This window comes from Antechinus flavipes, chromosome 2 (assembly GCF_016432865.1).
Source record: "Antechinus flavipes isolate AdamAnt ecotype Samford, QLD, Australia chromosome 2, AdamAnt_v2, whole genome shotgun sequence".
In the NCBI taxonomy this organism is placed as follows: domain Eukaryota; kingdom Metazoa; phylum Chordata; class Mammalia; order Dasyuromorphia; family Dasyuridae; genus Antechinus; species Antechinus flavipes.
The window spans coordinates 52,897,706-52,911,564 of NC_067399.1; the positions used below are offsets into that span (position 1 = coordinate 52,897,706).

General features: G+C 36.0%; 1 protein-coding gene across 5 annotated transcripts in view; it reads right to left on the reverse strand.

Moving 5' to 3' along the window:
- Positions 1-13,859, reverse strand: part of BANP (BTG3 associated nuclear protein) — a 244,254-nt gene that overhangs the window by 194,443 nt on the left and 35,952 nt on the right. For all 5 annotated transcript variants that reach the window (XM_051974821.1, XM_051974822.1, XM_051974824.1 and 2 more), the window contains exons 3-4: positions 12,447-12,541; positions 8,531-8,730 (exon numbers count right to left, since the gene is read on the reverse strand). In XM_051974821.1, the coding sequence (XP_051830781.1) occupies positions 8,531-8,730; positions 12,447-12,541 (295 nt within the window). The remainder of the gene's footprint in view (positions 1-8,530; positions 8,731-12,446; positions 12,542-13,859) is intronic.

Sequence of the window (13,859 nt, forward strand, 5' to 3'; positions counted from 1 at the left end):
TTGAAAAAGAATTAGCTATCATAGGGCAATGGACAGAGCACTATATTAGAGAAGCTAGGCACCACGGATCCAGTGGGCTCTTATCCTGGGTCAACCAATGACCAGCAGACCCAGAACTCCTTGGTCAAAGGACTCATCTGTACACAACCATAAAATTGGAAATGGCAAGCTCCAAGTCACCTAAATCAACCTACAAGTGAAAAAGAAACCTTACAACAAGAGTACCAACTTGAAGACCTAGGGAAGAGGGAGAAGGGAAGAGTCCACTCCTCTCTTCCTTGTCTTCCCCTCCTCATCATTCAATTCCACTTTTACAATATTCTAATCATTAAAATGTTTTAATTCATTAAAAAACGTTCCTGTTCATCAATTCTCAACTTGCCACCATGCAAAATCATAACATACTACTTGTTGCCTTTGAATACAGATTCCCTTTTCTGATAGGAGAATTCAGCTTACCAGCGAGTGCTAATTATAAGCCGTAACATCACACTAGTTGGAATAAATTCAGAAAACATTTCATGAGCATCTAATACGCAGTAAGAACCTGAAGACATTATGACAGGCATGATTAAAGTGCCACATCAAAGAAACATTATTGTTCACTTTCCTGTATATATTTTACAGATGTAGAAATAGAGATGAATGGGGGGGGGGGGGAGAGAGAGAGAAGGAGGGGAGGACAAGGATTTTCCCATGTAAGAAAGGACACTATTTATTTCCCTGAACCTAATAAAGACTACTTTCAAAATTTCAAAAGAGGGGGGAGGGGGAACCACTATGTTGCTATGCTGCTAGATTATATGACAGTGGTCTAAACCTTGTCTACTTTATATAAAACCATATTGATAATGAGTAAAGTTTTTTTATTGTTGTATTCTGTTAAATAATTTTATTTAGTATTTTCATATCTGTGGTCATTAAGAATGTGGGTCAGCTAGGTAGCACAGTGGATAAAGTACCAGACCTGGAGTCAAGAAAATTCATGTTTCAGAGTTCAAGTCTGACCTCAGACCTTTATGAGCTGTGTGACTAGGCAAGTCTTAACTCTGTTTGCCTCAGTTTCCTCATCTACAAAGTGATCTGGAGAAGGACATGGCAAACCCCTTCAGTACCTTTGCCAAGAAAATACCAATTGGACTCATGAAGAATTGGAAATAATTCAAAAACACTCATCAGGAAAAGTGGCAGACAACTTCATAAATGGCACCATTCCTTGATGAAATAACAGAGGAGGTGCTCAAATTATTAACTTGAAATTTTATTATTTCATATGATTTCCCAGGATTGGGAATGGATTTTAGAGATCATATAAATCAATCCATTCATTTTATATATGAGGAAACTAAGGTCCATGGTCACATAGCTAAAAAATAGCAGCTCCAGGACTCAAGAACAGCTGCTGATTCCAAGCTCAGTAGTCTTTACGCTAAGCTATACTGTCCTTGTGTTTTTAGAATTTGTCTAACAAATTAATTTGGTAAAAATGTATAATTTCATAAGTGAAGCTGCTGCATCTTATAAGATCTCTGTATTATGTTTTATTGACCTTTTAAATTTTAGGTTTGTTGTCTACTTTAGCGGTCAATAAATAACTTGTATATAATTTATGAACAGAATATAAATTAGAATGATTTGTTTATGTTGAGTATGGTCTGCTAATGAACAAACATTTTCAGAGCTCTGAATGTAGAGGATGGACAAAAAAAAAAAAGTTCTACTTCCTGAAGACAGAATGATAATTTTCTGTGATGAAGAAATAAAAATCACACAAAATCGCTAAAAGAATTAATCATAGTGGTTGGGACCAAGTCTTTTCCTCAAAATTCAAAATAATGCTTTTTTCAAACCACTTTATCTTTGTTGATTAAAATTTTTAGGAACTTTATTATCAAACAATGAGCTAATTAATGGAATGATGATTGAAATAATGCTTTATATTGCTTAAAGACACAACTTAGTTTTTTTTTAAATTAATGTAAGGACTGACAAGAATTTGAAGAAATTTAATATCTGTAACAATATTCATTATTTATAATAATGATAAAAAAGTTAATATAAATATAAATTATGTATATAATTTGCTTTATTAAGTATATTGTATGTCAATTTTTATATAATATATAATTTATCTAGGTTAAATGTAAATATTTAAATATAAATACTAAAAGAATTCTAGTCAAACACAAGGATCAATGTTGGTTCCAGAAGATATTAAAACACATTTCCTTTCTCTTAGGAAATTATCAACTCTATGGACTTCATCCAATTACCATCATTGCATAGTCTTGTTTACTTTCTGTTTTGTTTTGTTTCTTTAAGGGCCCTATGGAAGGAGAGAAGTATACTAAGATATGTTGACTGTATCAAATTAAAATTTAACAGTTTTGGAAACTGACAACGAACGTATTATTGACTGATGATGCACACATAAGTCACATTTTAATTTAAAAACAAATGGGAATCATGTCACTCTTTCATAGTCACTTTAAGGTATGGATGGGGAATATCTGGCCTGAGAGACACATAAGACCTGCAAAATCATACACTAAGGCAATTGTAGACAATTCTGAGCTTAAAGCTCCATTGCTTGAGTTCTATAAGTTGATAATTTTAAGAATGATGTAATAAGTATCCAAATGGCCCTTGGCAGAAAGAAGATTCTCCACTCCTTTCTATTATTTCCACCTTTCAGATGAGATGACTATCAGTTTCCTCAAAGTGACTTGCCTGGCCAAGATCCTGCCAATTAGAAAGTATTAGAATTGGGTCTCTGCTCCAGTCACAGGATGTTTTCAATTAAGACATATTGCTTCACATAAAAGATACCAAGACTAAACATTTTTCTCATATAAATCCAAGTTATATGGAATAAAATTTTTTTAAATAATGGTAATAAAATGAAAATAATTCTAAATAAAATGTGCTATAATTTATAACACAGCAATAACATTTTTTAGGAAAACATAAAGAATTAGTTAAATTGATTTTCCCCCCCTGACAAATGATATATCAAAATGAAAGACTAATGGAGTCATTTTTGTTGAGAGCTAATCAGCTTCTATTTTCTGCAAACTTTTTTATATGTTGTCTCAAATACCCATTCAGATGTTTTAGGATTTAAAACGTTAGATTAGTGCAATATAATATACCATATATAGACATAATATGTCATATTATGTCTATATATGGTATATTATATTGGATTACTTGCTGTATGGGGGAAGGAAGGGAGAAAAGTTTGGAACATAAGATTTTACAAAAGTGAATATTGAAAACTATCTTTGTGTACATTTTGAAAAATAAAAAGCTATTATACAAAAAATTTTTTTAAATAAAGAATATGATGCTGTTTTTCCTAATGATAAAATCAGAAAACGTGGTTTCTGAATTATAATCTAAGTTCTTTGAAAAAAAGAGAGAAAAGGAATTCCATGTGAATTTGGAAAAAAAAGAAGAAAAGAGGGAGAAAGAAAAGGAGAATATATTCTGGTGTTATTGGATATCATGCCCACCAAAAAATAATAGTCTATCAACTTGCTCTCCAACAAGCCACATATCATATAAACCTTTTTATACCACACCTGTGAGTGACTTTAAGAAATCCTTCCATAGCAAAAGCTGGATGAATATTCAACTAGGGATAATAAACTTACTATATTTAGTTTTACTGGTGGCACAGAATCTATGACTAAAAAATATATTTATGCAAAAATGCCCAAGTACATATGCAAACATGTATTATAAACATATGTTTGGGCACATACAGAATTGGTCACTTGTTTTGAAAAATGAAATGTACATATTCGGAGACATCATCACATGTAAGGAAGAAGTTTAAGCAAATTATTCTAAAACACATCATATCATGAATTTCCATCATTTGTCAGTGTGATTTTCCAAAGTCAATCATTTGTAACATCTTAGAAAATACATTTTTAAGAAGTCAAAGTCTACATTATACTGAAATTTTTTTAAACTTCTAATTAACTGTAATTCATAATCTGTTATTCACTTGCTGGGAGAAAGTTTATCTGCCATAATAAGAAGAGATAACTAAGAGTAACTAATTTTATCTGAACTAAGACATTACTGGAGAGTGAATCTGATTTACATGGTCATTCAGTCAGAATGTTCTAGATGTAAATGTGCCAGGCACTATGCCAAGAAGTGGACACAAAGAATGGCAAAAACTTATCTCCTGTCTGCAAAGAATCCAATTATGGAGACAACACACAAACAACTCCATATGTAAAAGATAGCCGTATTATAACTTTGAGGCACATCTAACTGCCCCGTTTCTGTTACAGAAGTAAAGCTATGTATCATTATAATGTCAAACAATGTCTTTTTCAAGATTTTCTTTCAGGTACAGAATCCGAAAATGTGGGTCCAAAATACCAGCTAAGATTGGCAATATTGTCTTTTATTTTTATGGGTTTCCAACTGTTCCAAAAAGGCTGCCATAAATTTTCAAACTAAAACACAAACATTCATGGAAGGACCTTGTTATTTTGGCTACATTGGAAGTTGTCAATAGTTTTCACTTCATTCATCCAACACTTAAAATTTTAAATCTTTCATTTCCCATGGGACGGAGCTCCCAGGCAATCAGCCGTTAAGTATTTGACCCTCTCCACCCTGAGAAGAACACAGTGGCCAGCACACTGGTATAGATGCAGAGGTCAGCGACAGACACTGTAATAACAGGGCGCTAACTGCCACAGGGTTGGCTCACCCTTTTCAGAGCACTCCCTGACAGTGCGCACCATCTCAAACAGCTAGGTTTTAATGTTTATAATCTTCCTATTTAATCCAAACATTCTCTTCATAGATTCCCTATGAATCTTTGTGTATTTCTCCTCCAGACTTGTTTCTTTGTAGTTTTTGATCAATTATTAACAATTTTTGTTTTCTCACTTACAGAACTTAAGCAGATGAGAATGTCAGATCTGACACTGAGGTAAGGGTTTGGATAATATTTTCCTAATTGTGTTTAAATCATCCAAGTACAAATTATTTTTATTTCTTCCTTGACTTTTACTTCTACTACCCCATCCCTGGTTTCTTTTAAGTACAGAGTTGAGATATGACAACTTGTTCTTGAGTCACATCAGACATGTCTGACACTCTGTGACCTCATTGGGGATTTGCGGGGAAAGATAGCAAGTGGCTTGCCATTTTCTTCTCTAGCTCAATTTACAGATAAGGAAACTGAGGTAAATAGGATGAAGTGACTTGTGCAGGGTCACAGCTCGTACATCAGATCTCTTTTTCAATTGTGTCTGACTTGACCTGATTTGGGATTTACTTGGCAAAGATACTGGAGTAGTCTGCCACTTCCTTCTCCAACTCACTTTGTAGATGAGAAACTGAAGTGACTTGCCTAGGGTCACATAGCTACGAAGTATCTGAGGCCTGATTTGAACTCAGAGACAGGAGTGTTCCTGATGTGAGGTCCAGCACTGTATCCACTGTTACAATCAATATACAACACACACACACACACTACACACGCGCACGCGCGCGCACACACACACACACACACACACACACACAGTAAGAGAGGCACAAGAACTGGTGTTACAGAGTTCCAAGCAGCCTGCTAGAGGGTGCAGGTGGAGTTTCCTGGAATTTCGAGGGCCTGCTCTTATCTACATGTTCCAGCCTTTGCCTCAGAGACATTGGTGTTGGTACAGGCAGACTCTCTGTACTTCCTTGGCTTTGGGGGCTCAAAGCTTTTCCTGTCTTGGAGTGTTCCTAGGCCTGGAAGAAAATGAATATTGCTTCCTATGTGACCCTCAGCAAATCACTTAACCACCTCAGTTTTATCATCTGTAAAATGGAGATAATGATAATGCTTACCTCCCTGGGTTGCTGTGAAGATCAAATGAAAAACTTATTATACAGCACTTAGCTTGGTACCTGGAACACAGTAGGTTCTATATAAACGTTAGCTATTAGTACCTGCATGTACACACACATATACATATATACATAGCTATACACTTGTTTTACACATGTACGTAGAAGACAGATTATGTTGATTAGTTTTGTTGAACTGTTTTCTTCTTTAATTTGTTATTATAAGGGATAGATAAATGTGTACAGGAAAGGATAAGGATATATCCGGGAATAAAAATGATAAAAAAACAAAAGTTATAATTTTTTAAGCATGTAAGATCCTTTAGAGACCTTGGCATTAGGTCCTTACACCAACACCCAAGTTCAAGTTTCATCTCTGACCCATGGTGGCTATGATCCTAGCCAAGTCATATAACTGCTCTAGCACCTGTCCTTCTAATCCCTATCACCTGCAGAGAAGGTGCTGACATATGCTGCTTGAGGGAGTTCCCTGCATCATGGAAATCCCAGGTCCAATCTGTATCCTAGACACAAAGCACATGTCAGAAACATGTCATCTGAGTAAAGGGGACTTGGGATGACTGAGGGTTCCTTTACAATGGAGCTGAATATATAATCCTTACATATCTTGCAAAATCCAAGTTGTATTCACTAAATTATAGCCCAAAAAAAAAAAAGGCTATAAATTCAAGTTTTTTTTAAAGATATAGATATTTCATTAATATATATCATTATATATATTATCATTTCATTAATAAAGATTATAAAGCAATTTATGTAGGATTTAAATCCTCAGAAAAATAGATCTCATCTCCCCTACTTAACTTTAAATTATACAATAGTAAAAATTATGTCTCATTCTTTGCATGCTGCTAATCTCATATAAATATCAAAACCTCACCCAACTGAGTAGCTACTCAATCAAATATTGGAGGGATGAATCAATCACTCAATCAAAACTAGTCAGAGACCTCTTGGTAACAAGTACTACTATGCTGTCACTGTACCTACCTCAATAAATGAAATTAGTTACTTAGAATTAGGAGGTTTTCTCTACAATGATATAACTGCAGAGTCAAGAATATGTAACCAATTTTCAGGAGGTACAAAGTTTCCTTTATATCACCAATTTGTTTTATGCATGGCTTTTTTTTTTAACCACAAATAACACATACAGAAATACACTTTCATCAGAAACAGCTTAACTGATCACAAATTAGACTGGATGGAGTCTGAATTGATATTTATTGTATTATTGTATTAACATCTCACCCAGGAAGCCAGCATTATCCTATTTCAAACAATGTTTTGTGATCTAGACCAGTGATTTCAAACATATAATAAAAGCCTACATTTCCAACATTTTGACCATACTTGCAGTATCTCTAAGGCTTTCAAGCTATCCATAGGCCCAGGAAAACACAGGGAATGTGCTCTAATGCAAAATGAGAAGTCCATACCATTGAACTCTATTATGGAAGCTTCTGAGATGACCATTGCAGCCCAGGTCTCTCCCCTCAAACCCTGATCCATTTCTCCCAGGCAGGCATTCAAGTTACACTGTCCTTCCCTCACAGTTGCTACCATCATTCTAAAGTACGAGGACTATGGGATGTTGATAGCGGATGTTTCCCTGTTCCCTGTGGGGTTAGGATGAGGCTGCTGAGGCCAAGGGAGAGTGAATACACCACACCACTGCTGCCCACCAAAGCCTCAGAAACAAGGAGGACACAAGTCCTGGACATAGAGGCAGCCCTCGGCAGACCTGGTAAGGGAGTTCTCCCAGTAAAATCATGCTGAAGTTCAGGTCAAGAAGACAAGAGGAGAAAGGATACCTTTCCTTCTTTATGGGTAGCTGAGGAGAAAGCAGAAGAGGGGCAAAATAGGTTGAGTGAGAAGGGCCACCTCCATCTGAGAAAGGAAAACCCAAGTCTCTGAGTTTCCTTGATAAAGGTCTATCAGACAGTGTCATATATTCTTAGGGCTCTTACTAGGTCAAAGACTTTACATGGAACCTTTTCAATTTGCATGGTTTATAAAGCTGTTGGCAAAGTTAAGGGTTTAATTTATACACAAACCATCCCTTCCACCTGTCATCATTCTTTATGCCCTGATTAAATCAGCTCCATATTTCCTTTTTGTTAAAACAGATATGAAAATAAGAGGCTCTGAAAAATTGGAAACTTCATTGCAATTTTGATAAAATGAGATGAAAAAGATGCAATCTATGTGGGGAAAAAAATACATAAGGACAAAGCTAGCTGTATTTTCACTGAAAAAAAAAAAAAAAACAAGGGAAAGAACAAACACCCATCTCCTAGGTTTAGCACATGTTTTCCAAAGCCAAGATTTATCAAGTTTGGTTTAGGTCAAAAGGAAATATGGATGAGAATGCCCTCAAGCTGTGTGCACATATGGGTAACTCAAGATCATAAATACGGGCTCTCTTTTTATAATTCACATCAGTACCACAAAGCTGGAGAGGCCAGAACCTTCAAGTTCAATCTATAGGGGACCAGAGGGCTGATATTATGAAAGATATTAGAAATATCCCAGAGAGAGAGAGAGAGAGAGAGAGAGAGACAGAGAAAGCTTTTCCAGGAGAATAAAAAAAAAGGACATAGAAAATGCCTTTAGAAGCCGCAGCTTCTCCGAGGCTCCTTACCATCTCACTTTATTGCACGTCTGCGTGGCGCCAAGGGGAGAGCCAGCCACCATTGGCACCTGGATGGGACTATGCTGTTTATTCATGACCAGGTCCAGTTTTTCTTCTAACGATTTGCACGTGGCTTCCAAGGCTTGCAGTTTGGCCTCAATGCTATCCAATCGTAGGCATATTGTCTGATTAATGGAATACAGGAATGACTGAAAATGAGGGGGGGGAAAAAACATAAAAGGTTTTTTAAATGGTGAATTGATGTTGAAGGAAAATGTACACACTCACAAAACAAATGTGTATTAAGTGTCTATTCATGCAAGGCAAAGCTACCATAAACAATTATAAAGGGCACTTTGATAACCTTCACAGAACCCATCATTCTCAGATATCCAAAAGTACAATGAATCCACACAGAACAGTCTTGTTCTTGCCATATAATCCAAAAGCACCTAAGCACGTCTATTCAAGTCCTTATTAAATAAGATTTAGCACAACTTGTCAATATTGGTTTTAACTGTCTATGAAATTAGACTTTTAAATGATGACCTCAGCACATTCTTACTTTTCTAAGTATAAACAAAAGAAAATACCTAACAACTCTAATATATTAATACATTAATCAGCATCATCTTATTTCCACTGAACTCCTACTGACTGTCACTTTCAGCATGTGCTCCAGACAGCTAACTCAAAATGAACAAGGACATTTCAGAAAAGATACATGGAACTACACATCTGATCACTGAAAACTGCACCTACCCTGGTTTTCTGGGGATGGAAATATTGGTGTTTTTTAATGGCAAGTCTGCCATCTAGTGGGCTTACTTTTCAAATTTGGCTTTAGCTTGAGTATCAATTACTCTCCTCTCAGAAACCAGAACTAATAGAACAAGTAAATATAAGGTCAACTATGAGATTTAATCAAATTTCCACTTAAAGTACTACTTAGTTTTACCAAATTAGCAAGTGTACTAATGAGTACAAATGGTACTTATAATTTAACAAAACATAATTGCCATTAGCCAATCACTAAAAAATATTATAGTGCTATACATTTTGGGAACTCATAGTGATAAATGGATAAGTATCTTCAGATACTACAAAAACTACACAAACCAGAGTCCTTTCCGAATATCATAAGCTAGGCCCAGAAAGTCACAGGGAGAATGACTCATTTCCTGCCTATTATTTAAAATAAGCTTTGCAAAATAAATACTCAATAAAATTCTCAGTTATCAGGGATGTTGAGTGGCAGAGTGGATGGTACACTGGACCTGGAGTAACAAAGATTCATCTTCCTGAGTTCAAATTGGCCCTCATATTATTAGCTGTGTGGTTTGAGTGCGTCACTTCATTCTGTCTGCCTCAGTTCCCTCATCAGTGAGCTAGAGAAGGAAATGGCAAACCTTTCTAGTATCTCTGCCAAGAAAACCCCAAATAGGGTCACACAAAGAGTTAGAAATGGCTGAACAAAAAAGTGTAGCTGATTGGCTACTATTAGATTGGAATATTTGAATGTCTTGTCTTATTCTCTTAATTCAAGTCTTTTTGGCAATTTTTCTACTTGTTAGAAAAGAGTCAAGGAAGATAAACATAAATTTATCATTTTTATACACAGATTAGTTTATCAAGTATCTGTCCCACCACTAAACCAAATTGTGTGGATGGTTTCCTAAGTGACCATTGCCAGGGATGGTCTTATAGAAATTTCATCATCTCTCCTTTATATGATGTCTTTTACAGATTCTTATAAGTAAGCCATTATTTAAAATATGGGGCAGTCTATTTGCGTGTCTCCCTCTTGCCTTCTGGGTAAGCTAGAGAAAATAGACGATAGAGAGGATGCTGGTTCTGGAGTCAAGGAGACATGAGTTCAAACATGGCTTCAGACATTTACTAGCTGTGTGACCTGAGCAAGCCACTTAACTTCTCACTTGTCTCATTTGTTCTCACTTCTCAATGTCTAGATCTGTAAAATGGAGCTAACAAAAGCATCTATGTCAAGGGAAGATAAAGTGAGATCATATTTGGAAAGTATTTTAAAAACCTTAAAGAGCTATAATAATGCTAGATTGTAACAATTATTATTATTACTTGAAATTTTGATTTTTTACAAGTTCCATGATTCACAACCATATAGCACAAACAAGGGTTTTTCTTTTTCTTTTTTTTTTCAGGGAGAACCTTGAGGTAGTGGAAACTGCTGTGCAATCCAGACTGTCAGCTTCCTCCTATTCAATTCTGTGCCCAGTTCAGTGTCTGCTTTCAATATTTATCCAAAATACATGCTGCTGCAGCACCAGCCCAACGAACTGTCTAGCCAGCTGTGTACCAATGTGGACAATACATAGTCTCCATGCACCTGGTTCTTTTCCTGGGAGGGCTGTTGGACTAAGCTTTACTGCACCGTGATGGCTCTCATACAGAAGGCTCTGTAATGTCCAGCTGAGGTGCAATGTTACCCAAACCCAGGAGCATCTGTGGCCCCTTGCCATCTATAATCTAGCTTCTTAAACTGTGGTACATAATCCCATATGGTGTTCTCATAAATGAATGTGGGAGCTGTGAAAGTATGACTTATTATTAGTAAATGTTTGATTTGTATACTTATTTTATACACCTATATACCTGGAGTAACATAAAAATTTCTTGAGCAAAAAGGGGTCACAAGTAGGAAAAGTTTAAGAAGATGTTGCATCTTCTATCTGGGCTCTAAAAATATGTGACGGCAAGATCTAGCCATCTCTCCTCTTCAAAAGATACTCTACATTACATCAGGAGGCAATCTTATCTAATCCAAACCAAAGGCACAAATAGACAAAAAATATAAATATGATCCCAAATGTAAACCTCATTCTAAAAAGTCAGGTACTGTAACCTGAATATTCTAAGCTAGTTCAGTTTTTCAATTATCTTGTGTGTTCTCCCCCTTCAATTGCCAGGGAAACCTTGTATAGACCATAAGATTTAGACCTGGAACGGACTACTGAAATAATTTCAACCAACCATCTTTTTTCAAGACTGAGAAATTAAAGTGTAGGAAGGGGAATCACTTCATTCAGAACTACTAAGGCAGCAAGCAAGCAGCAGGGTATGAATCCAGGTTTCCTACCTAGTCACTACTATTTCTTGCTTATGATTAATAATATGAAATCTACAAATAACAACCATTTCAAGTACTATACAACATGTTTTTTGGGGTTTTTTTAAACCACCAGAACAATAGAAATCTAAGTGAATTCAGGACTACTTTAAGTAACAGAAATTAAAGTGATCCTTGCGTGACTGGCCACTAACATTCGGGGAAGCCACCTATATCACTGTACCCATCAGACTACTTATGTAAAAGCATGACCACTCAGAGGGACCTGTGTTTGCCACTTAAGGTTGGTTTGCTACTCCCCGGATATTGTGTTTATCTTATTTAACTTCCCAAGTTTTTTCTACTTTCTATACTCAGAGTTACACACACACACACACACACACACACACACACACACACACACAGTGCTAAACAAAGCATCTGGAGCACACACATAAAATATGAAGCAAAGTCTTGTTTTGCAGGTGGAGGGACTGCATCTAACGCCACAAGCCAGAGAGTTAAATAAGTAACTTCAAGGATCCAGACATGAATCACTAACAATAACAGGAAAAGTTAAGAGACCTGAATGAGGTGAGTAAACCTCTCAGGAGGGGATACATGCTTTACTTTGCTTTCACCATAACTCAACCAAATGATAAGTCAACCTATTCTGCCCAATCATCATCATAAGCAAACTAGAAGGGAGGTGTGAGGTGGAAGGTAAGCCAGCAATTTGGACAGAATAAAAGTCATTGATTTAGAGTTTTTTCATTCATTTCCCAAAAGAAATGTTTTCTGTACAACTAAATTGAGATTGAACACAATTATACAACTTACCTTTATTGAGGGATCCTGGCAGTTGATTTCTATTCGCTGGCGTTTCAAAGGAGGCTCTACTTCTTCATCTGTGACTTCATGATTCTCTAACACAACTGAAAATCAAAAAAGGCAAAAGGAACAAATTGATACTCTTTCATCCTGGAGGATGTGTGTGTGTGTGTGTGTGTGTGTGTGTGTGTGTGTGTGTGAGAGAGAGAGAGAGAGAGAGAGAGAGAGAGACAGAGACAGAGAGACAGAGAGAGAGAGAGAGAGAGAGAGACAAATTTGTATTACATATATAAATACACATGCACAAGGAGATAGGTAGATGGAGAGATATTTTAGGAAACAAAGCCCTGTTATGCAAGAAATTGAGACACAGTGAAAGAACAGAGAGAAGAGGGGAAAAAAGAAAAAGAATAAGAAGGGGGAAGAGAGAGACAGAAAAAGAGAGAGAGAGAGAGAAAAAGAGAAAGAGAGAGAGAGTGTGTGTGTGTGTGCTAGTTGAATCCTTATATTTATTCTTAAAATGTTCCTAGGATATATTTTTTAATTTACATACTAGATAAATGATTTGTCGAGAGTGGTAATGACTAAATCACAGAAGACAGACCTAAATTCCTGTAATCCTGACCCTCAGTTCATCATCCTAGCTATTAAATTACTCTACTGATCAAACTGCAAAACTTCCAAGCTGAATGACAATATTATTGTCTTTCACTGTAGAATCACCTCTTTCTATTATTAAAAAAAGAAATCTAAAGGCCACCATCCTGGAATGCACTTCAGACACACACTGGCTGACTTTGACCCTGAGTAAGAGACCTACCTACCATAGGTGCCCCAGGAAGTTGTAGATGGTACAGAGCAGGTGGAGATCTGAGCTGATTGGGGGTGTTTTCTTACCGAGATCTCTTGATGAATTTTTTTTCCATTATTAAATTTTCTTAGCAACTATTGTTGTGTGTTCTACTACCGAGATGTCTATAGTGGGATCTGATGTGTACAGAAATGCTTATTTCCAAGTTAAATTGACCTCTAAATTAGAGTTCATGGAATTATGTTATAGATTAGAGAATATTCTCTATTTTAATAGATATTAATCAATCAATCAAAAAATAATGCATTCAGAAAACAACAGCAATAATGTCTAAAAGTTAAAGTGGGACAAGCACTAGAGATCTGCATTCACTGCTTCTGACACTAGATGTATGACAGAAGGAAAGTCACTCGAGCATTGTGAGATTCAGCTTCCTCCCCTACTAAAAGTAAGTATCACACAGACTTCTGGCTTTGATCTGAAAATTTTCATTTCAAAACAAATGACAAAACCTTAGCAAATTTCAAAGTACTAGATATTGCAGGTCATCAGTAACTACATCATTTTCAGACAGCTTTGTCATATAAAAAACAAACCATTGGTCCCCAAGA